The following is a 24,870-nucleotide window of genomic DNA, read 5'->3' on the forward strand; positions in this document are numbered from 1 at the left end:
AGAGAGAGCGAGGGGGGAGCGAGAGAGAGCGAGGGGGGAGCGAGAGAGAGCGAGGGGGGAGCGAGAGAGAGCGAGGGGGGAGCGAGAGAGAGCGAGGGGGGAGCGAGAGAGAGCGAGGGGGGAGCGAGAGAGAGCGAGGGGGGAGCGAGAGAGAGCGAGGGGGGAGCGAGAGAGAGCGAGGGGGAGAGAGAGAGAGCGAGGGGGGAGCGAGAGAGAGCGGGAGAGAGAGAGAGCGAGGGGGGAGAGAGAGAGAGCGAGGGGGGAGAGAGAGAGAGCGAGGGGGGAGAGAGAGAGAGCGAGGGGGGAGAGAGAGAGAGCGAGGGGGGAGAGAGAGAGAGCGAGGGGGGAGAGAGAGAGAGCGAGGGGGGAGAGAGAGAGAGCGAGGGGGGAGAGAGAGAGAGCGAGGGGGGAGAGAGAGAGAGCGAGGGGGGAGAGAGAGAGAGCGAGGGGGGAGAGAGAGAGAGCGAGGGGGGAGAGGGGGAGAGAGAGAGCGAGGGGGGAGAGGGGGAGAGAGAGAGCGAGGGGGGAGAGGGGGGAGAGAGAGAGAGCGAGGGGGGAGAGAGAGAGCGCGAGGGGGGAGAGAGAGAGAGCGAGGGGGGAGAGAGAGAGAGCGAGGGGGGAGAGAGAGAGAGCGAGGGGGGAGAGAGAGAGAGCGAGGGGGGAGAGAGAGAGAGCGAGGGGGGAGAGAGAGAGAGCGAGGGGGGAGAGAGAGAGAGCGAGGGGGGAGAGAGAGAGAGCGAGGGGGGAGAGAGAGAGAGCGAGGGGGGAGAGAGAGAGAGCGAGGGGGGAGAGAGAGAGCGAGGGGGGAGAGAGAGAGAGCGAGGGGGGAGAGAGAGAGAGCGAGGGGGGAGAGAGAGAGAGCGAGGGGGGAGAGAGAGAGAGCGAGGGGGGAGAGAGAGAGAGCGAGGGGGGAGGGAGAGAGAGAGAGCGAGGGGGGAGGGAGAGAGAGAGAGCGAGGGGGGAGGGAGAGAGAGAGAGCGAGGGGGGAGGGAGAGAGAGAGAGCGAGGGGGGAGTGAGAGAGAGAGCGGGCGGGTGGATGGGAGGTGTGAGGAAGGGAGGGACAGATGGAAAAGCTGTCCCGTCGAGAGAGTCACAGAAAGATAAAGACTAAGCCCGGGGAAAGGGTGACCGTGGGAAGAGTGGGCTGACACAAGATGGCTGACAGGTCAGTGGAGCAACAAGGGAAGGTTGTTCGGCCTTCCTCGTCACCCACAAACCCTGACCCCTGCTGTCCAGCTCCCCGGCCCCCCCCTGCCATCAGTCACGTCTGGGGCAGTGTCGCAAGGGGCAGATTGTCCAATAATCGTAGAAGAGTTGCACATTACCTCCAGAAGTTGCACTTTCTCCCGCAACTCCTTCTTGCTTCTGATCAATGGAGGGGTCTTCAGCCTGTTGGGGTGGAGGTGGGACAGGGGCGTGGGGGGAGAAGACAGAGCACGTTCGTTAGCAGAGGAGCCTTGTGGTGTCGTAACAACGTCACTGGGTCAGTAAGCCAGAAACCGAGGTTGGGGGTGGCGAGTGGGGCGGGTGGTGGGGGAGGTTGGCATGTGTGTTGTTGTTGGAACCAACAAAAGTCGACAGCAAGGGGGCCAGGACCAAAGAAGGCGCAGCTCAAACCGTCACAGTTCTGTATTATTATTTCCAATCACGCTGACTTTTTTTAAACCTCCAGGAGCAGATGTGAGAGACACTTTCTCCAATTTCCAAATACAATTTTAGAAATACGGACATTCGTATTCATGCATCCGTGTGGGCGGCACGGTGGTTAGCACTGCTGCTTCACAGCGCCAGGGACCCGGGTTCGATTCCTGGGCTCGGGTCACTGTCTGTGCAGAGTCAGCACATTCTCCTCGTGTCTGCGTGGGTTTCCTCCGGGTGCTCCGGTTTCCTCCCACAGTCCGAAAGATGTGTAGGTTAGGTGGATTGACCATGATAAATTGTCCCTTAGTGTCCAAAGATGTGCAGGTTAGGTGGATTGACCATGCTAATTTGTCCCTTAGTGTCCCAAGATGTGCAGGTTAGGTGGATTGACCATGCTAAATTGTCCCTTAGTGTCCAAAGATGTGCAGGTTCTTAGAAATTGATCATAGAAACCCTACAGTGCAGAAAGAGGCCATTCGGCCCATCGAGTCTGCACCGACCACAATCCCACCCAGGCCCTACCCCCATATCCCTACACATTTACCCACTAATCCCTCTAACCTACGCATCCCAGGACACTAAGGGGCAATTTTTAACCTGGCCAATCAACCTAACCCACACATCTTTGGACTGTGGGAGGAAACCGGAGCACCCGGAGGAAACCCACGCAGACACGAGGAGAATGTGCAAACTCTCACACAGACAGTGACCCCGAGCCGGGAATCGAACCCGGGACCCTGGAGCTGTGAAGCAGCAGTGCTAACCCACTGTGCTACCGTGCCGCCCCGACTGGTTCGGTGGATTGGCCATGCCGAATGTGCAAGGTTACGGGAATAGGACAGGGACGAGGGGCCTCGGGGGGGGGGGGGGGGGGGGGGGGGGAGAGTTGTTGCAGACCCGATGGGCCGAATGGCCTCCTTCGGCGCTCGATGGTTCCGTGGAATGGGAACAAAAAGGTTTTTAACCTCCAAAAATGTTTGGGCAGGCCGCTTCGTCCAAGGGGCAATGAGGGAAGGGCAAACGAACAAACGTGAGGGTGCGAGGAGGGGGAGGGAGGGGGGGTGGGCCTTGCCAGCGTCTGCTTTCGCAAACTGGCTGCCACGCTCCCCACTTCAGAACAGGTATCAACACATCTCCGGGCGCCCGCTGGATGGGATGAATAATTACCAAATGCTTTCCCCGGCGCTGAGATAGCTGATGTCAATGGCTCGAAAAGATTCCCCCTCCCGGCTTACCCAGTGCCCACACCCTTACCCGAAGTCGTGAGGGATCCTGGTGTAGAACTCATTGCAGGCCTCAACCAGGGCTTTCCCGGTCACATTGCGGTTAATACAGCACTCGATCTTCTGAAGGGAGATGTAGCCAGCTTTAATCTGAGCAGTGGTGAGTTTACCTACACAGTGAGGCGTCAGAGAGAGGGAGAGACAAGAGAGTGTGCTCAGCCGAGGAGGTTGCTCAGAAATAGAACACAGAACATAGAAAAACTACAGCACAAAACAGGCCCTTCGGACCCACAAGTTGTGCCGAACACATCCCTACCTTCTAGACCGACCTATAAACCTCCATCCTATTAAGCTCCATGTACTCATCCAGGAGTCTCTTAAAAGACCCTATTGAGTTTGCCTCCACCACCACTGACAGCAGCCGATTCCACTCGCCCACCACCCTCTGTGTGAAAAACTTCCCCCTAACATTTCCCCTGTACCTACCTCCCAGCACCTGTGTCCTCTCGTAGCAGACATTTCCACCCTGGGAAAAAGCCTCTGAGAGTCCACCCGATCTATGCCTCTCAACATCTTGTACACCTCTATTAGGTCTCCTCTCATCCTACGTCTCTCCAAGGAGAAAAGACCGAGCTCCCTCAGCCGATCCTCATAAGGCGCGCCACTCAATCCAGGCAACATCCTTGTAAATCTCCTCTGCACCCTTTCAATCTTTTCCACATCCTTCCTATAGTGAGGTGACCAGAACTGAGCACAGTGCTCCAAAGTGGGGTCTGACGAGGGTCTTATATAGCTGCATCATTATCCCCGGACTCCTAAACTCAATCCCTCGATATATAAAGGCCAGCACACCATACGCCTTCTTAACCACCTCCTCCACCCTGCGGGGCCGATTTCAGAGTCCTATGGACCCGGACCCCAAGGTCCTTCTGATCCTCTACAGTACTAAGAGTCTTTCCCTTTATATTGTACTCCTTCATCCCATTTGGCCCATTTATTATTGACCCAAATACTCTGAAAGGCGATGTAAAATAAAGAGAAGTAAAGTTTATTTATTAGTCACAAGTAGGTTTACATTAACACTGCAATGAAGTTACTGTGAAAATCCCCTAATCACCACACTCCGACGCCTGTTCGGGTTACACTGAGGGAGGATTTAACACAGTGAATCCACCTAACCCGCACATCAGGTTAGCGGAGTAGATTACTCTGACAGGCAACGTCACTGAAAAGGACACGTTTCTGATCGGTTTCGATCGGGTAGACACTTATCAGCATCCTTAGGAAGGCCTCGATCTAATGGTATTATCGCTAGACGATTAATCCAGAAACTCAGCTGATGTTGGATTTTTATGAAGATGTGACTAGTGCGGTTGACGGAGGGGAACCGGTGGATGCAGTGTTTTTGGATTTCCAAAAGGCGTTTGATGAGGTGCCTCACAAAAGGTTGCTGAAGAAGATTGGGTCACACGGAGTTGGGGGTAGGGTGTTAGCGTGGATTGGGGATTGGCTATCCGACAGGAAGCAGAGAGTCGGAATAAATGGGTGCTTTTCTGGTTGGAGGAAGGTAACTAGTGGCGTGCCGCAGGGATCGGTACTGGGGCCTCAACTATTTACCATTTATATCGACGATCTGGAGGAGGGGACTGAGTGTAGGGTAACGAAGTTTGCAGACGACACAAAGATAAGTGGAAAAGTGAATCGTGTGGAGGGCGTAGAAGGTCTGCAGAGAGATTTGGACAGGCTGAGTGAGTGGGCGAGGATCTGGCAGATGGAGTATAACGTTGACAAATGCGAGGTTATTCACTTTGGAAGAAATAATAGCAAATTGAATTATCTAAATGGAAAAAAATTACAACATGCTGCTGTGCAGAGGGACCTGGGGGTCCTTGTGCATGAGACACAAAAACCCAGTCTGCAGGTGATCAAGGCGGCAAATGGGATGTTGGCCTATATCGCAAGGGGGATAGAATATAAAAGCAGAGATGTCTTGCTGCATCTGTACAGGGCATTGGTGAGGCCGCAGCTGGAATACTGTGTGCAGTATTGGTCCCCTTATTTGCGGAAGGATATATTGGCCTTGGAGGGAGTGCAGAGAAGGTTCGCCAGGTTGATACCGGAGATGAGGGGTGTTGATTATGAGGAGAGACTGAGCAGATTGGGTTTGTACTCGTTGGAATTTAGAAGGCTGAGGGGGGATCTTATAGAGACTTATAAGATAATGAAGGGGCTGGATAGGGTAGAGGTGGAGAGATTCTTTCCACTTAGAAAGGAAACTAGAACGAGAGGGCACAGCCTCAAAATAAAGGGGGGTCAGTTTAGGACAGAGTTGAGGAGGAACTTCTCCTCTCAGAGGATGGTGAATCTCTGGAATTCTCTGCCCACTGAAGTGGTGGAGGCTACCTGGTTGAATATGTTTAAATCATGGATAGATGGATTCCTGATCGGTAAGGGAATTAGGGGTTATAGGGATCAGGCGGGTAAGTGGAACTGATCCACTTCAGATCAGCCATGATCTTATTGAATGGCGGGGCAGGCTCGAGGGGCTAGATGGCCTACTCCTGCTCCTATTTCTTATGTTCTGGGGACCCGGGTTCAAATCCCTTCAAGGCAGATGTAAAGTTTATTTATTGGTCACAAGTACCCTTACATTAACACTGCAATGAAGTTACTGTGAAAATCCCCTAGTCCCCACACTCCGGCGCCTGTTCGGGTTACACTGAGGTAGAATTTAGCACGGCCCAATGCACCCTAACCAGCACGACTTTCAGACTGTGGGAGGAAACCGGAGCACCCGGAGGAAACCCACGCAGACACGGGGGGAACACGCAGACATAGAAATCATAGAAACCCTACAGTGCAGAAGGAGGCCATTCGGCCCATCGAGTCTGCACCGACCACAATCCCAGCCAGGCCCTACCCCCACATATTTACCCGCTAATCCCTCGAACCTACGCATCCCAGGACACTAAGGGCAATTTTAGCATGGCCAATCAACCTAACCCACACATCTTTGGACTGTGGGAGGAAACCGGAGCACCCGGAGGAAACCCACGCAGACACGGGGAGAATGTGCAAACTCCACACAGACAGTGACCCAAGCCGGGAATCGAACCCGGGACCCTGGCGCTGTGAGGCAGCAGTGCGAACCACCGTGCCACCCAATGGTAGAATTTGAATTCAATAAAAAATATCTGGAATTTAGAATCTACTGATGACGGTGAAACCATTGTCGGAAAAACCCATCTGGTTCACTAATGTCCTTTAGGGAAGGAAGTCTGCCGTCCTTACCCGGTCTGGCCTACATGTGACTCCAGAGCCACACAGCAATGTGGTTGACTCTCAACTGCCCTCCAAGGGGCAACTAGGGATGGGCAATAAGGGGGTGGGGTGTGGGGGGGGTGTAGCATTAACCAGGACCCGAACCGGGGCAGCCATTTAAATACTGGGGATACCAGAGCAGGTGAGAGGCTGGGAATCCTGCGGAGAGTAACTCTCAGTTAAGAAAGCCCACCAACGCCTCTACTTTGCTAGGAGGCTAAGGATATTCGGCATGTCCACTACGACTGTCTCCAATTTTTACAGAGGCGCCATGAAAAGCATTCTTTCCGAATGTATCACAGCTCGGTATGGGCTCCTGCTCTGCCCAAGACCACAAGGAACTACAACGCGTCGTGAATGCAGCCCAGTCCATCACGCAAACCGGCCTCCCATCCATTGACTCCATCTACACTTCCCGCTGACTGTAACACTACGTTCCGCACCCGCTCCTTTCCTTATCCCCCATGTACTCTATGAACGGTATGCTTTGTCTGTATAGCACGCAAGAAACAATACTTTTCACTGTATCCCAATACATGTGACAATAATAAATCAAATCAAAATCAAATCACCTCCTGACTCCCCCCAAAGCCTGTCCCCCATCTCCAAGGCACAAGTCAGGAGTGTGATGGAACACTCTCCACTTGCCTGGATGCGCGCAGCTCCGACAACGCTCCAGAAGCTCGACACCGTCCAGGACAAGGCAGCCCCGCTTTGATGGGCGCCCCATCCACAAACACTCGCTCCCTCCACCACCCACGCACAGTGGCAGCAGTGTGTGTGTGTACCGTCTACAAGATGCACCGCAGCGACTCGCCGAGGCTCCTTCGACAGCACCTTCCAAACCCGCCACCTCTACCGTCTAGAAGGACGAGGGGGGCAGCAGACACATGGGGAACACCACCAGCTGCAAGTTCCCCCTCCGAGCCCCACTCACCATCCCGACTTGGGAATATACCGGCCGTTCCTTCACTGGGGCTGGGGTACAAATCCCGGAACTCCCTCCCTAACGGCACTGTGGGTGTTACCCACACCACACGGGGACTGCAGCGGGTTCAAGGAGGGGCGGCTCATCGACCACCTTCTCGAGGGGCAATTAGGGACAGGCGACAAACACTGCACCCGGCCAGCGACACCCGTACCCCGTGGAAGAATGAAAGAAAAGATTGTTGCCGCTGGTCGGGGAATCTAAAATGCCACAGGATCGCTACGCCACAGAAGGAAGCCATTCCGCCGATCCTGAATGCAGTGGCTCTCCAAACAAGAACCGTGCCTCAGTGCCATTCCCTCTGCCTTTTCCCCGTAACCCCCTTTGCACATTGCAATGTTGCAAGTAATTGTCTAACACTCCTTTGAGGGCCCTGTCTCGGGGGAGGGGGGGGTGGGTGTGTGTGTGTGTGTGTGTGCACGTGTTTATGTTTGTGTGTGTGTGTGTGTGTGTGTGTGTGTGTGTGTGTGCGCGTGCGTGCGCGCGCGCGCCATTTTGGGACTGAGTCGGGGAGAAATTTCTTCACTCAGAAGGAGTTGAGTCTTTGGAATTCTCGACCCTAAAGGTCTACAGAATTTGATTTGATTTATTATTCTCACATGCATTAGTATATAATGAAAGAGTATTGTTTCTCGCGCACTATGCAGACAAAGCATACCATTCCTAGAGAAGGAAAGGAGAGTGCGCAGAATGTAGTGTTACAGTAGGGTGTAGAGGAAGATCAACTTAGTGTGAGGTAGGTCCATTCAAAAGTCTGACAGCAGCAGGGAAGAAGCTGTTCTTGAGTCAGTTGGTACGTGTCTTCAGATTTTTGTATCTTTTTCCCGATGGAGGAAGGTGGAAGAGAGAATGTCCGGGGTGTGAGAATGTCCATTCTCTCTTCCACCTTCTTCCGTCTGGAACAAGATACAAAAGGTCTGAGGACATGTACCAACTGACTCAAGAAAGAGAGAATGTCCGGGGGTCCACAGATTATGCTGGCTGCTTTTCCGAGGCAGCGGGAAGTGTCGACAGAGTCAATGGATGGGAGGCTGGTTTGAGTGATGGACTGGGTTTCGTTCACAAACTTTTGTATTTTGCGGTCTTGGGCAGAGCAGGAGCCCAGACCGAGCTGTGATACAACCAGAAAGAATGCTTTCTATGGTGCATCTGTAAAAGTTGGTGAGAGTTGTAGCTGACATGCCGAATTTCCTTAGTCTTCTGAGAAAGTAGAGGCGTTGGTGGGCTTTCTTAACTATAGTGTCGGCACGGGGGGACCAGGGACAGGTTGTTGGTGATCTGGACACGTAGAAACTTGAAGCTCTCGACCCTTTCTACTTCGTCCCCGTTGATGTAGGCAGGGGCATGTTCTCCTTTATGCTTCCTGAAGTCGATGACAATCTCCTTCATTTTGTTGACATTGAGGGAGAGATTATTGTTGTCGCACCAGTTCACCAGATTCTCTATCTCATTCCTGTACTCTGTCTCATCATTGTTTGAGATCCGACCCACTACGGTGGTGTCGTCAGCAAACTTGAAAATATTCGTTGTCCGGGGGCAGGGGGGCAGTGTGTGTGTGTGTGCATGTGTGGTTGTGTGTGTGGTAGTGGGGGGTGGGGGTGTGTGTGTGTGTGTGGTAGTGGGGGGTGGGTGTGTGTGTGTGGTTGTGTGTGTGGTAGTGGGGGGTGGGGGTGTGTGTGTGTGTGTGGTAGTGGGGGGTGGGTGTGTGTGTGTGGTTGTGTGTGTGGTAGTGGGGGGTGGGGGTGTGTGTGTGGTAGTGGGGGGTGGGTGTGTGTGTGTGGTTGTGTGTGTGGTAGTGGGGGGTGGGTGTGTGTGTGTGGTAGTGGTGGGTGGGTGTGTGTGTGTGTGGTAGTGGTGGGTGGGTGTGTGTGTGTGGTTGTGTGTGTGGTAGTGGGGGGTGGGTGTGTGTGTGTGGTAGTGGGGGGTGGGTGTGTGTGTGTGGTTGTGTGTGTGGTAGTGGTGGGTGGGTGTGTGTGTGTGGTAGTGGGTGTGGTAGTGGTGGGTGGGTGTGTGTGTGTGGTTGTGTGTGTGGTAGTGGGGGGTGAGTGTGTGTGTGTGTGTGTGGTAGTGGTGGGTGGGTGTGTGTGTGTGGTAGTGGTGGGTGGGTGTGTGTGTGTGTGTGTGGTAGTGGGGGGTGGGTGTGTGTGTGTGTGGTAGTGGGGGGTGGGTGTGTGTGTGTGTGTGTGGTAGTGGGGGGTGGGTGTGTGTGTGTGGTTGTGTGTGTGGTAGTGGGGGGTGGGTGTGTGTGTGTGGTTGTGTGTGTGGTAGTGGTGGGTGGGTGTGTGTGTGTGTGGTAGTGGGGGGTGGGTGTGTGTGTGTGGTTGTGTGTGTGGTAGTGGTGGGTGGGTGTGTGTGTGTGTGTGTGGTAGTGGTGGGTGGGTGTGTGTGTGTGGTTGTGTGTGTGGTAGTGGGTGTGGTAGTGGGGGGTGGGTGTGTGTGTGTGGTAGTGGGTGTGGTAGTGGGGGGTGGGTGTGTGTGTGTGGTTGTGTGTGTGGTAGTGGTGGGTGGGTGGGTGTGTGTGTCTGTGTGTGGTAGTGGTGGGTGGGTGTGTGTGTGTGTGTGGTAGTGTTGGGTGGGTGGGTGTGTGTGTGTATGTGTGGTAGTGTTGGGTGGGTGTGTGTGTGTATGTGTGGTAGTGGGGGGTGGGTGTGTGTGTGTGGTTGTGTGTGTGGTAGTGGTGGGTGGGTGTGTGTGTGTGTGTGTGGTAGTGGTGGGTGGGTGTGTGTGTGTGGTTGTGTGTGTGGTAGTGGGTGTGGTAGTGGGGGGTGGGTGTGTGTGTGTGGTAGTGGGTGTGGTAGTGGGGGGTGGGTGTGTGTGTGTGGTTGTGTGTGTGGTAGTGGTGGGTGGGTGGGTGTGTGTGTCTGTGTGTGGTAGTGGTGGGTGGGTGTGTGTGTGTGTGTGGTAGTGTTGGGTGGGTGGGTGTGTGTGTGTATGTGTGGTAGTGTTGGGTGGGTGTGTGTGTGTATGTGTGGTAGTGGGGGGTGGGTGTGTGTGTGTGGTTGTGTGTGTGGTAGTGTTGGGTGGGTGGGTGTGTGTGTGTGTGTGGTAGTGGTGGGTGGGTGTGTGTGTGTGGTTGTGTGTGTGGTAGTGTTGGGTGGGTGGGTGTGTGTGTGTGTGTGGTAGTGGTGGGTGTGTGTGTGTGTGTGGTTGTGTGTGTGGTAGTGTTGGGTGGGTGGGTGTGTGTGTGTGTGGGGTAGTGGTGGGTGGGTGTGTGTGTGTGTGGTAGTGGGGGGTGGGTGTGTGTGTGTGTGTGGTAGTGTTGGGTGGGTGGGTGTGTGTGTGTGTGTGTGTGGTAGTGTTGGGTGGGTGGGTGTGTGTGTGTGTGTGGTAGTGGTGGGTGGGTGTGTGTGTGTGGTTGTGTGTGTGGTAGTGTTGGGTGGGTGGGTGTGTGTGTGTGTGTGTGTGGTAGTGGTGGGTGGGTGGGTGTGTGTGGTTGTGTGTGTGGTAGTGTTGGGTGGGTGGGTGTGTGTGTGTGTGTGGTAGTGGTGGGTCGGTGTGTGTGTGTGGTTGTGTGTGTGTGTGTGTGTGTGTGTGTGTGTGGTAGTGGTGGGTGGGTGTGTGTGTGTGGTAGTGGGGGGTGGGTGTGTGTGTGTGGTTGTGTGTGTGGTAGTGTTGGGTGGGTGTGTGTGTGTAGTAGTGGGGGGTGGGTGTGTGTGTGTGTGTGGTAGTGGGGGGTGGGTGTGTGTGTGTGGTTGTGTATGTGGTAGTGTTGGGTGGGTGTGTGTGTGTGGTGGTGGTGGGTGGGTGTGTGTGTGTGGTTGTGTGTGTGGTAGTGGTGGGTGTGTGTGTGTGTGTGGTAGTGTTGGGTGGGTGGGTGTGTGTGTGTGGTAGTGGTGGGTGGGTGTGTGTGTGTGGTTGTGTGTGTGGTAGTGGTGGGTGGGTGTGTGTGTGTGTGGTAGTGGTGGGTGGGTGTGTGTGTGTGGTTGTGTGTGTGGTAGTGTTGGGTGGGTGGGTGTGTGTGTGTGTGGTAGTGGTGGGTGGGTGTGTGTGTGTGTGGGGTAGTGTTGGGTGGGTGTGTGTGTGTGTGTGTGGTAGTGTTGGGTGGGTGTGTGTGTGTGTGTGTGTGGTAGTGTTGGGTGTGTGTGTGTGTGTGTGTGTGTGGTAGTGTTGGGTGGGTGTGTGTGTGTGTGTGGTAGTGTTGGGTGGGTGTGTGTGTGGTAGTGGTTGTGTGTGTGGTAGTGGGGGGTGAGTGTGTGTGTGTGTGTGTGGTAGTGTTGGGTGGGTGTGTGTGTGTGTGTGTGGTAGTGTTGGGTGGGTGTGTGTGTGTGTGTGGTAGTGTTGGGTGGGTGTGTGTGTGTGTGTGTGGTAGTGTTGGGTGGGTGTGTGTGTGTGTGTGTGTGGTAGTGGTGTGTGTGTGTGTGTGTGTGTGTGTGGTAGTGTTGGGTGGGTGTGTGTGTGTGTGTGTGTGTGTGGTAGTGGTGGGTGGGTGTGTGTGTGTGTGTGTGTGTGTGTGTGTGTGTGTGTGTGTGTGGTAGTGTTGGGTGTGTGTGTGTGTGTGTGTGTGTGTGTGTGTGTGTGTGTGTGTGGTAGTGGTTGAAGGCCAGGTCAATCAATGGCAGAGCAGGCTAAGCGGTCCATCCCTGCTCCTTCTGCATGTGTTCTTTGGCCCACAACTGGAGTCACAGAGATATACAGCACAGAAACAGGCCCTTCGGCCCAACCCGTCCATGCTAAATCATGAACTGAACGAGTCCCATTTGCCTGCGTTGAGCCCCTATCCCTCTATAAACCTTTCCCATCCATGTACTGGTCCAAATGTTGTTTAAATGTTGTAATCGTAACCCTCTACCACCTCCTCTGGCAGCTCATTCCATACACGCACCACCCTCTGTGTGAAAACGTTGCCCCTTGGATCCCTTTGCCCTCTCACCTTAAACCTACGCCCTCTAGTTTTGGACTCCCCTACCACGGGGTTAAATACCTTGGGCTATTCACCTGATCGATGCCACTCATAATTTTATAAATCTCTATAAGGTCACCCCCTATGGGTCCACTGGGATTGTGTCCAGTGGGAGTGAATGGGAAGGGGTTTGGGTCCATTGGGATTGTGTACAGTGGGAGTGAATGGGAAGGGGTTTGGGTCCATTGGGATTGTGTACAGTGGGAGTGAATGGGAAGGGGTTTGGGTCCATTGGGATTGTGTACAGTGGGAGTGAATGGGAAGGGGTTTGGGTCCATTGGTATTGTGTACAGTGGGAGTGAATGGGAAGGGGTTTGGGTCCATTGGGATTGTGTACAGTGGGAGTGAATAGGAAGGGGTTTGGGTCCATTGGGATTGTGTACAGTGGGAGTGAATGTGAAGGGGTTTGGGTCCATTGGGATTGTGTACAGTGGGAGTGAGTGGGAAGGGGTTTGGGCCCATTGGGATTGTGTACAGTGGGAGTGAATGGGAAGGGGTTTGGGTCCATTGGGATTGTGTACAGTGGGAGTGAGTGGGAAGGGGTTTGGGTCCATTGGGATTGTGTACAGTGGGAGTGAATGGGAAGGGGTTTGGGTCCATTGGGATTGTGTACAGTGGGAGTGAATGGGAAGGGGTTTGGGTCCATTGGGATTGTGTACAGTGGGAGTGAATGGGAAGGGTTTGGGTCCATTGGGATTGTGTACAGTGGGAGTGAATGGGAAGGGGTTTGGGACCATTGGGACTGTGTACAGTGGGAGTGAATGGGAAGGGGTTTGGGTCCATTGGGATTGTGTACAGTGGGAGTGAATGGGAAGGGTTTGGGTCCATTGGGATTGTGTACAGTGGGAGTGAATGGGAAGGGGTTTGGGACCATTGGGATTGTGTACAGTGGGAGTGAATGGGAAGGGGTTTGGGTCCAATGGGATTGTGTACAGTGGGAGTGAATGGGAAGGGGTTTGGGTCCATTGGGATTGTGTACAGTGGGAGTGAATGGGAAGGGGTTTGGGTCCATTGGGATTGTGTACAGTGCGAGTGAATGGGAAGGGGTTTGGGTCCAATGGGATTGTGTACAGTGGGAGTGAATGGGAAGGGGTTTGGGTCCATTGGGATTGTGTACAGTGGGAGTGAATGGGAAGGGGTTTGGGTCCATTGGGATTGTGTATACGAGGAGTGAATGGGAAGGGGTTTGGGTCCATTGGGATTGTGTACAGTGGGAGTGAATGGGAAGGGGTTTGGGTCCATTGGGATTGTGTATACGAGGAGTGAATGGGAAGGGGTTTGGGTCCATTGGGATTGTGTACAGTGGGAGTGAATGGGAAGGGGTTTGGGTCCATTGGGATTGTGTATACGAGGAGTGAATGGGAAGGGGTTTGGGTCCATCGCTGATGATCCCATTCCTTCCCCACTCAAACAAAACCATTTGCAATATGTCACGTTGCATGTCGAGGTCCAAGCCCTGGTCCCTACCTAGTGGAGCCTTCTTGGTGTCATACTTCATCTCCACCACCATCTCCTCCATCGCCTGAATGTTGCAGATCAGCTCAATCAGCTCCTGGACCCGACTGTCCAGCTTGGACTCCACGGCAGGGGTCTTGGCCGCTTCCCCGGCCTTCCCACTCTCCTGAAACACAGACACGTCCATCAGGTAGTCAGTCAGTCGGCTCAGCGAAGCAACAAAGAGAACAAAGAAAATTACAGCACAGGAACAGGCCCTTCGGCCCTCCAAGCCTGCACCGACCATGCTGCCCGACTTAACTAAAACCCCCTACCCTTCCGGGGACCATATCCCTCTGCCAGGCAAGGTGGTGGAGGTGGACACACTGGGAACGTTTAAGACTTATCTAGACAGCCATATGAACGGAGTGGGAATGGAGGGATACAAAAGAATGGTCTAGTTTGGACCAGGGAGCGGCGCGGGCTTGGAGGGCCGAAGGGCCTGTTCCTGTGCTGTATTGTTCTTTGTATTCCCATCCCATCCCATCGCTGCCCGACAACTAAAACCCCCTACCCTTCCGGGACCATATCCCTCTATTCCCATCCTATTCATGCATTTATCAAAACACCCCTCAAAAACTCACTATCGTATTCGCTTCCACTCCCTCCCCCGGCAGCGAGTTCCAGGCACCCACCACCCTCTGTGTAAAAAAACTTGCCACGTACATCTCCTTTAAACCTTGCCCCTCGCACCTTAAACCTGTGCCCCCTAGTAATTGACTCTTCCACCCTGGGGAAAAAGCTTCTGACTATCCACTCTGTCCATGGTCCCTCATAATCTCGTAGACTTCTATCAGGTCTCCCCTCAACCTCCGTCGTTCCAGTGAGAACAAACCAAGTTTCTCCAACCTCTCAAATGGGATGTTGGCCTATATCGCGAGTGGGACAGAATATAAAAGCAGAGATGTCTTGCTGCATCTGTACAGGGCATTGGTGAGGCCGCAGCTGGAATACTGTGTGCAGTATTGTCCCCTTATTTGCGGAAGGATATATTGGCCTTGGAGGGAGTGCAGAGGAGGTTCACCAGGTTGATACCGGAGATGAGGGGTGTTGATTATGAGGAGAGGCTGAGGAGATTGGGTTTGTACTCGTTGGAATTTAGAAGGCTGAGGGGGGATCTTATAGAGACCTATAAGATAATGAAGGGGCTGGATAGGGTAGAGGTGGAGAGATTCTTTCCACTTAGAAAGGAAGCTAGAACTAGAGGGCACAGCCTCAAAATAAAGGGGGGTCAGTTTAGGACAGAGTTGAGGAGGAACTTCTTCTCTCAGAGGGTGGTGAATCTCTGGAATTCTCTGCCCATTGAAGTGGTGGAGGCTACCTCGTTGAATATGTTTAAATCGCGGATAGATGGATTCCTGATCGGGAAGGGAATTAGGGGTTATGGGGATCAGGCGGGTAAGTGGAACTGATCCACTTCAGATCAGCCATGATCTTATTGAATGGCGGGGCAGGCTCGAGGGGCTAGATGCCCTACTCCTGCTCCTATTTCTTATGTTCCTATGTTCTCTCCTTATTGCCCTTGCTGATAGACCTACAACACAGCTGACAGGCACAGCATCCTCTCCTCCCACGGGCACTCGCTAACGGGCAGAGTCCAAGTGGAAGAGGAGGCCATTCTTCCTCTCATGCCCATCCTGGCTCCCTTGAGTGCGCAAACTCATCTCATCCCAACTCCCGCCACGCCTTCCCTGGCGCTTGGGTTGAACTTGCCTCCATCGCTCCCACTGGCCAACGCATTCCAGGTTAGACCATAAGACCATAAGACATAGGAGCGGAAGGCCATTCGGCCCATCGAGTCCATTCCACCATTCAATCATGGTTGATTTCAACTCCATTTACCCGCTCTCTCCCCGTAGCCCTTAATTCCTCGAGAAATCAAGAATTTATCCATTTCTGTCTTGAAGACGCTCAACGTCTCGACCTCCACAGCCCTCTGTGGCAATGAATTCCACAGACCTACCACTCTCTGGCTGAAGAAATTTCTCCTCATCTCTGTTCTAAAGTGACTCCCTTTTATTCTAAGGCTGCGCCCCCGCGTCCTAGTCTCCCCTGCTAATGGAAACAACTTCCCTACGTCCATCCTATCGAAGCCGTTCATTATCTTGTAAGTTTCTATCAGATCTCCCCTCAACCTCCTAAACTCCAATGAATACAATCCCACGATCCTCAGACGTTCATCGTATGTCAGGCCTACCATTCCTGGGATCATCCGTGTGAATCTCCGCTGGACCCGCTCCAGTGCCAGTATGTCCTTCCTGAGGTGTGGGGCCCAAAATTGCTCACAGTACTCCAAATGGGGCCTAACCAGTGCTTTATAAAGCCTCAGAAGTACATCCCTGCTTTTGTATTCCAAGCCTCTTGAGATAAATGACAACATTACACTTGCTTTCTTAATTACGGACTCAACTTAATTACGGATAGGGTTCATAGAACCCTATCGTCTCACAACACCAGGGTGAAGTCCAACAGGTTTATTTGGTAACGCGAGCTGACAAGAATTTCTGTCTATATATGCCCTGTTTGTGAACCGAACTCTTCACTCACCTGATGAAGGGGCAGCGCTCCGAAAGCTCGCGTTACCAAATAAACCTGTTGGACTTTAACCTGGTGTTGTGAGACTTCTTACTGTGCTTACCCCAGTCCAACGCCGGCATCTCCACATCATAGAATCCGATGGTACAGGAGGACATTCGGCCCATCGAATCTGCACCAAACCTTCGAAACAGCATTCTACCCAGGCCCACCTCCCCCACTCATAGCCCGGTGCATAAACCATGGCCAATCCCCCTAACCTGCATATCTTTCGGACTGGGAGAAAAATCAGAGAAAACCCATGCAGTTATCCTTACAGTGCAGAAGGAGACCATTCAGCCCATCGAGTCTGCACCAAGCACAATCCCATCCAGGCCCTATCCCCAGAATGCATTTACCCTAGCTAGTCCCCTGACACTAAGGGGCAATTTAGCCTGGCTAATCCACCTAACCCACACATCTTTGGACTGTGGGAGGAAACCGGAGCACCCGGAGGAAACCCACGCAGACACGGGGAGAACGTGCAAACTCCACGGAGACAGTGACCCGAGGCTGGAATTGAACCCGGGTCCCTGGCGCAGTGAGGCAGCCGTGCTGAGCTGCCGCTAACGTCAACCCAATGAGGAGTGGATGGTGAGTGGACAGCTTCCAAAGAGCTGGCACAGGAGCACGAGGTGGTCGAATGGCCTCCTTGCCCGTGCGGCGTAATCCTCCAACTTGAACATGACAGAACATGACAAGAACGCACACCGATAAGGGACCCCCCCATCTCCTCCAACAATAGAAACTAGGATTAGTAAAGGCCATTCAGCCCTTCGAGTCTGCTCCGCCATTCATTATGATCATGGCTGATCATCAAATTCAATATCCTGATCCCTCCACCATCACCCCCACCCCCTTCCGCCCCTCATATCCCTTCAGCCCCAAGAACTATATCTAATTTCTTCTTGAAATCACACAACGTTTTTGGCCTCAACTACTTTCTGTGGGAGTGAATTCCACACATTACAAAGAACAAAGAACAGTACAGCACAGGAAACAGGCCCTTCGGCCCTCCAAGCCTGTGCCGCTCCTTGGTCCAACTAGACCAATCGTTTGTATCCCTCCATTCCCAGGCTGCTCATGTGACTATCCAGGTAAGTCTTAAACGATGCCAGCGTGCCTGCCTCCACCACCCTACTTGGCAGCGCATTCCAGGCCCCCACCACCCTCTGTGTAAAAAACATCCCTCTGATATCTGAGTTATACTTCGCCCCTCTCACCTTGAGCCCGTGACCCCTCGTGATCGTCACCTCCGACCTGGGAAAAAGCTTCCCACTGTTCACCCTATCTATCCCCTTCATAATCTTGTACACCTCTATTAGATCTCCCCTCATTCTCCGTCTTTCCAGGGAGAACAACCCCAGTTTACCCAATCTCTCCTCATAACCAAGCCCCTCCATACCAGGCAACATCCTGGTAAACCTCCTCTGCACTCTCTCTAAAGCCTCCACGCCCTTCTGGTAGTGCGGCGACCAGAACTGGACGCAGTATTCCAAATGCGGCCGAACCAACGTTCTATACATCTGCAACATCAGACCCCAACTTTTATACACTATGCCCCGTCCTATAAAGGCAAGCACGCTATATGCCTTCTTCTCCACCTTCTCCACCTGTGACGTCACCTTCAAGGATCTGTGGACTTGCACACCCAGGTCCCTCTGCGTCTCTACACCCTTTATGGTTCTGCCATTTATCGTATAGCTCCCCCCTACGTTAGTTATGGGGTGAATGGCCTCCTTCTGCACTGTAAGGATTCTATGATGACCCAAACACTGCGGTCACTCACCTGGTCGGCAGGGACATCACCACTGTAATCCCGGCTCAGCATGTCGTACTTCCCGGCAACCTTCACAAAGCACGTTCTCCCGGACCAATTGTTCTTTGTCTTGTCCAGGAACCTGAGGGGGTGAAACATGAGGGGCAAACAATATGTCCGCGATTCTGCTCACCAGAGATACCCCGCCCTCCCGCCTGCACTTCCCATCACTCCGACCCGGAATGCAGCCACAGACACCCACCCACCAGAGCAAATCATCTGTCCACAAGGTACCTGGCAAAGACCTCTGGGGAGCAGCCTGTGTCAAAGGAAAAGACTGCGGTGGAAACGCAGCTCGAGCAGTGCAGAGGGAGCTCTATTCTGTATCTAACCCCGTGCTGTACCTGTCCTGGGAGTGTTTGATGGGGGACAGTGTAGAGGGAGCTTTACTCTGTATCTAACCCCGTGCTGTACCTGTTCTGGGAGTGTTTGATGGGGACAGTGCAGAGGGAGTTTTACTCTGTATCTAACCCCGTGCTGTACCTGTCCTGGGAGTGTTTGATGGGGGACAGTGTAGAGGGAGCTTTACTCTGTATCTAACCCCGTGCTGTACCTGTCCTGGGAGTGTTTGATGGGGGACAGTGTAGAGGGAGCTTTACTCTGTATCTAACCCCGTGCTGTACCTGTCCTGGGAGTGTTTGATGGGGGACAGTGTAGACGGAGCTTTACTCTGTATCTAACCCCGTGCTGTACCTGTCCTGGGAGTGTTTGATGGGGACAGTGTAGAGGGAGCTTTACTCTGTATCTAACCCCGTGCTGTACCTGTCCTGGGAGTGTTTGATGGGGGACAGTGTAGAGGGAGCTTTACTCTGTATCTAACCCCGTGCTGTACCTGTCCTGGGAGTGTTTGATGGGGACAGTGTAGAGGGAGCTTTACTCTGTATCTAACCCCGTGCTGTACCTGTCCTGGGAGTGTTTGATGGGGGACAGTGTAGAGGGAGCTTTACTCTGTATCTAACCCCGTGCTGTATCTGTCCTGGGAGTGTTTGATGGGGACAGTGAAGAGGGAGCTTTACTCTGTATGTAACCCCGTGCTGTACCTGTCCTGGGAGTGTTTGATGGGGACAGTGTAGAGGGAGCTTTACTCTGTATCTAACCCCGTGCTGTACCTGCCCTGGGAGTGTTTGATGGGGGACAGTGTAGAGGGAGCTTTACTCTGTATCTAACCCCGTGCAGTACCTGTCCTGGGAGTGTTCGATGGAGACAGTGTAGAGGGAGTTTTACTCTGTATCTAACCCCGTGCTGTACCTGTCCTGGGAGTGTTTGATGGGGGACAGTGTAGAGGGAGCTTTACTCTGTATCTAACCCCGTGCTGTACCTGTCCTGGGAGTGTTTGATGGGGGACAGTGTAGAGGGAGCTTTACTCTGTATCTAACCCCGTGCTGTACCTGTCCTGGGAGTGTTTGATGGGGGACAGTGTAGACGGAGCTTTACTCTGTATCTAACCCCGTGCTGTACCTGTCCTGGGAGTGTTTGATGGGGACAGTGTAGAGGGAGCTTTACTCTGTATCTAACCCCGTGCTGTACCTGTCCTGGGAGTGTTTGATGGGGGACAGTGTCGAGGGAGCTTTACTCTGTATCTAACCCCGTGCTGTACCTGTCCTGGGAGTGTTTGATGGGGGACAGTGTAGAGGGGGTTAAATATATTCTCAGGCTTGCGGAGGGATGAGTTTATTTCGTATCAGCCATGTGGCTAAGATTCCTGATGGTCACAGCGTGGATACGGCTATTAGTTTCAGCGAGATCTTTGCCACTTCTTAATAATAATCGTCCCAAAAGAAGCTTTGTGTGACCTACTTCTTCTCAAAGATGTCCTTGGCTTTATTCAGGTCAGTTCCACAGGAGATCAGGCTGTTTTGTCCGGCCTTTCCAACTGAGGAGACAAGGTCAGACTAAGTCACACTGACAGAGAGGTTACTTATTGTGCAGCCAGTGCCTGTCCCCTCCAATCTGTCTCTCTCTCTCTCCCTCTTATCACCCCCCCCCCCCACACCTCCCCCAAGCCCATCATGTGACACACAAGGAATGGGGCGCGTGTGGGGGGACGGGGGCAGGAGAGGGGGGGGGGGGGGGGGCGGGAGAGAGGGGGGGGGGCGGGAGAGAGGGGGGGGGCGGGAGAGAGGGGGGGGGGCGGGAGAGAGGGGGGGGGGCGGGAGAGAGGGGGGGGGGCGGGAGAGAGGGGGGGGGGGCGGGAGAGAGGGGGGGGGGGCGGGAGAGAGGGGGGGGGCGGGAGAGAGGGGGGGGGCGGGAGAGAGGGGGGGGGCGGGAGAGAGGGGGGGGGCGGGAGAGAGGGGGGGGGGCGGGAGAGAGGGGGGGGGGGGGCGGGAGAGAGGGGGGGGGGGCGGGAGAGAGGGGGGGGGGCGGGAGAGAGGGGGGGGGGCGGGAGAGAGGGGGGGGGGCGGGAGAGAGGGGGGGGGCGGGAGAGAGGGGGGGGCGGGAGAGAGGGGGGGGCGGGAGAGAGGGGGGGGGCGGGAGAGAGGGGGGGGCGGGAGAGAGGGGGGGGGCGGGAGAGAGGGGGGGGGCGGGAGAGAGGGGGGGGGCGGGAGAGAGGGGGGGGGCGGGAGAGAGGGGGGGGGCGGGAGAGAGGGGGGGGCGGGAGAGAGGGGGGGGGCGGGAGAGAGGGGGGGGGCGGGAGAGAGGGGGGGGGCGGGAGAGAGGGGGGGGGCGGGAGAGAGGGGGGGGGCGGGAGAGAGGGGGGGGGCGGGAGAGAGGGGGGGGGCGGGAGAGAGGGGGGGGGCGGGAGAGAGGGGGGGGGCGGGAGAGAGGGGGGGGGCGGGAGAGAGGGGGGGGGCGGGAGAGAGGGGGGGGGCGGGAGAGAGGGGGGGGGCGGGAGAGAGGGGGGGGGCGGGAGAGAGGGGGGGGGCGGGAGAGAGGGGGGGGGCGGGAGAGAGGGGGGGGGCGGGAGAGAGGGGGGGGGCGGGAGAGAGGGGGGGGGCGGGAGAGAGGGGGGGGGCGGGAGAGAGGGGGGGAGCGGGAGAGAGGGGGGGGGCGGGAGAGAGGGGGGGGGCGGGAGAGAGGGGGGGGGCGGGAGAGAGGGGGGGGGCGGGAGAGAGGGGGGGGGCGGGAGAGAGGGGGGGGGCGGGAGAGAGGGGGGGGGCGGGAGAGAGGGGGGGGCGGGAGAGAGGGGGGGGCGGGAGAGAGGGGGGGGCGGGAGAGAGGGGGGGGCGGGAGAGAGGGGGGGGCGGGAGAGAGGGGGGGTGCGGGAGAGAGGGGGGGTGCGGGAGAGAGGGGGGGTGCGGGAGAGAGGGGGGGGGCGGGAGAGAGGGGGGGGGCGGGAGAGAGGGGGGGGCGGGAGAGAGGGGGGGGCGGGAGAGAGGGGGGGGGCGGGAGAGAGGGGGGGGCGGGAGAGAGGGGGGGGGCGGGAGAGAGGGGGGGGGCGGGAGAGAGGGGGGGGCGGGAGAGAGGGGGGGGCGGGAGAGAGGGGGGGGCGGGAGAGAGGGGGGGGGCGGGAGAGAGGGGGGGGGCGGGAGAGAGGGGGGGGCGGGAGAGAGGGGGGGGCGGGAGAGAGGGGGGGGCGGGAGAGAGGGGGGGGCGGGAGAGAGGGGGGGGCGGGAGAGAGGGGGGGGCGGGAGAGAGGGGTGGGGAGAGAGGGGGGGGGCAGGAGAGGTGGGGGGGGCGGGAGAGAGGGGGGGGCGGGAAAGGGGGGGGGGCGGGAGGGAGAGGGGCAGAGAGAGAGAGAGGCTGTCGCCCACTCTGTCTGTCGCTTGCCCTGCCTCCCTCTTTTCACTGAACCCCAGTACGTGTGACATAAATCAATTTTTTTCCTTCTCCCCTGTGTACTCTATGAACAGTATGCTTTGTGTGTATAGTGCGCAAGAAACAATACTTTTCACTGTTTCCCGATACACGTACAATAATAAATCAAATTCTTTTCCTTCTCACCTAAGTACTCTATGAACGGTATGCTTTGTCTATGTAGCGCGCAAGAAACGGGTTTCACCTGAAGTGGAGGGGGACTAATATCCTGGCGCAGATATTTGCTGGAGCCACTCGGGAGGGTTTAAACTAGTTTGGCAGGGGGGTGGGATCCAAAGCAGTAGGGAGACAGAAGAAAAGTTTTGAGGACAGCACAGAAGTTAGAGAGAGCACATTAAATAGTAAACACAGTGTCAGTAATCCTAGTACCAGACAGATCAGGCAAAAGCAAGACAGAGAGCAAGGGAAGTCCAGATTAAACTGCATTTATTTCAATGCAAGAGGCCAGACGGGCAAGGCAGGTGAATTCGGGGCATGGATGGGTACAGGGGACTGGAATATTATAGCAAACATGGCTGAGGGAGGGACAGGACTGGCAGCTCAATGTTTCAGGGTACAGATGCGATAGGAAAGATAGAACAGGAGGTAAGAGAGGAGGGGGAGTTGCACTTTAATGAGGGAAAACATCACGGCCGTACTGAGAGGGGAAATATCCAAGGGTTCGGCCACTGAGTCTATATGGGTTGAACTAAGAAATAAGAAGGGGGAAATCACTTTGATCGGGTTGTACTATAGGCCCCCAAATAGTTGGAGGGAAATTGAGAAGCAAATATGCAAGGAGATTACAAATAACTCCAAGAAAAATAGGGTGGTAATAGTCGGGGATTTTAACTTTCCCAACATTGACTGGGACAGCCATAGTATTAGAGGGTTGGATGGAGAGAGATTTGTTGAGTGTGTTCAGGAGGAATTTCTCATTCAGTATGTGGATGGCCCGACCAGAGAGGGGCAAAACTTCACCTCCTCTTGGGAAATAAGGAAGGGCAGGTGACAGAAGTGTTAGTGAGGGATCACTTTGGGACCAGAGACCATAATTCTATTGGTTTTAAGATAGCTACGGAGCATGATCGGTCTGGCCCAAAAGTTAAAATTCTAAATTGGGGCAAGGCCAATTTTGATGGTATCAGGCAGGAACTTTCAACAGTTAATTGGGGAAGTCTGTGGGAAGGCAAAGGGACGTCTGGTCAGTGGGAGGCTTTCAAAAGTGTGTTAATCAGGGCTCAGGGTAAACACATTCCTCTTCGAGTGAAAGGCAAGGCAAGTAGGGAACCCTGGATGACTCGGGATATTGAGGCCCTGGTCAAGAAGAAGAAGGAGGCACATGACATGCATAGGCAGCTGGGATCAAGTGGATCCCTTGAAGAGTATAGAGGGTGTAGGAGTAGAGTTAAGAGAGAAATCAGGAGGGCAAAAAGGGGACACGAGATTGTTTTGGCAGATAAGGCAAAGGAGAATTCAAAGAGCTTCTGCAAATACATAAAGGGCAAAAGAGTAACAAGGGAGAGAGTAGGGCCTCTTAAGGATCAACAAGGTCATCTATGTGCGGATCCACAAGAGATTGGTGAGATTCTAAATGAATATTTCTCATCAGTATTCACTGTTGAGAAAAGCATGGATACTCAGGAACTTGGGGAAATAAATAGTGATGTCTTGAGGAGTGTACATATTACAGAGAAGGAGGTGCTGGAAGTCTTAAAGCGCATCAAGGTAGATAAATCCCTGGGACCTGATGAAATGTATCACAGGACACTGTAGGAGGCTAGGGAGGAAATTGCGGGTTCCCTAGCAGAGGTATTTGATTCATCGATAGTCACAGGTGAGGTGCCTGAAGATTGGAGGGTGGCAAATGTTGTGCCTTTGTTTAAAAAGGGCTGCAGGGAAAAGCCTGGGAACTACAGGCCGGTGAGCCTCATATCTGTGGTGGGTAAGTTGTTGGAAGGTATTTTGAGAGACAGGATCTACAGGCATTTAGAGATGCAAAGACTGATTAGAGACAGTCAGCATGGCTTTGAGAGTGGAAAATCATGTCTCACAAATTTGATTGAGTTTTTTGAAGGGGTAACCAAGAAGGTAGATGACGGCAGTGCAGTTAATGTTGTCTGCATGGACTTCAGCAAGGCCTTTGACAAGGTACCGCATGGTAGGTTATTGGCATAAATCTCACGGGATCCAGGGTGAGGTAGCCAAATGGATACAAAATTGGCTTGATAACAGAAGACAGAGGATGGTTGTAAAGGGTTATTTTTCAAACTGGAGGCCTGTGACCAGCGGGGTGCCTCAGGGATCGGTGCTGGGTCCATTGTTATTTGTCATTTATATTAATGATTTGGATGAGAATATAGGAGGCATGGTTAGTAAGCTTGCAGATGACACCAAGATTTGTGGCATAGTGGACAGTGAAGAAGGTTATCTAGGATTTCAACGGGATCTTGATCAATTGGGCCAGTGGGCTGACGAATGGCAGATGGAGTTTAATTTAGACAAATGCGAGGTGATGCATTTTGGTCGATTGAACCAGGGCAGGACTTACTCAGTTAATGATAGGGCATTGGGGAGAGTTACAGAACAAAGAGATCTAGGAGTACAGGTTCATAGCTCCTTGAAAGTGGAGTCACAGGTGGACAGAGTGGTGAAGAAGGCATTCGGCATGCTTGGTTTCATCGGTCAGAACATTGAATACAGGAGTTGGAACATCTTGTTGATATTGTACAGGGCTTTGGGAAGGCCACACTTGGAATACTGTGTACAGTTCTGGCCACCCTATTATAGAAAGGATATTATTAAACTGGAAAGAGTGCAGAAAAGATTTACTAGGATGCTACCGGGACTTGATGGTTTGAGTTATAAGGAGAGACTGGATAGACTGGGACATTTTTCTCTGGAGCGTAGGAGGCTGAGGGGTGATCTTATAGAGGTCTATAAAATAATGAGGGGCACAGATCAGCTAGATAGTCAACATCTTTTCCCAAAGGTCGGGGAGTCTAAAACTAGAGGGCATAGGTTTAAGGTGAGAGGGGAGAGATATAAGAGGATCCAGAGGGGCAATTGTTTCACACACAGGGTGGTGAGTGTCTGGAACAAGCTGCCAGAGGTAGTAGTAGAGGCGGGTACAATTTTGTCTTTTAAAAAGTGTTTAGACAGTTACATGGGTAC

General features: G+C 54.1%; 1 protein-coding gene across 1 annotated transcript in view; it reads right to left on the bottom strand.

Annotated features, from left to right (window-relative positions):
• Positions 1-1,218: 1,218 nt before the first annotated feature.
• Positions 1,219-24,870, bottom strand: part of LOC144490333 (poly [ADP-ribose] polymerase 2-like) — a gene marked incomplete at both ends in the record, with an annotated part of 34,669 nt that continues 11,017 nt past the window's right edge. Inside the window, 5 exons of the mRNA XM_078208104.1 lie at positions 1,219-1,390; positions 2,897-3,035; positions 13,542-13,695; positions 17,932-18,043; positions 19,759-19,834. Of these exons, the coding sequence (XP_078064230.1) occupies positions 1,219-1,390; positions 2,897-3,035; positions 13,542-13,695; positions 17,932-18,043; positions 19,759-19,834 (653 nt within the window). The remainder of the gene's footprint in view (positions 1,391-2,896; positions 3,036-13,541; positions 13,696-17,931; positions 18,044-19,758; positions 19,835-24,870) is intronic.

This window comes from Mustelus asterias, unplaced genomic scaffold (genome assembly GCF_964213995.1).
Source record: "Mustelus asterias unplaced genomic scaffold, sMusAst1.hap1.1 HAP1_SCAFFOLD_3178, whole genome shotgun sequence".
Classification (NCBI taxonomy): domain Eukaryota; kingdom Metazoa; phylum Chordata; class Chondrichthyes; order Carcharhiniformes; family Triakidae; genus Mustelus; species Mustelus asterias.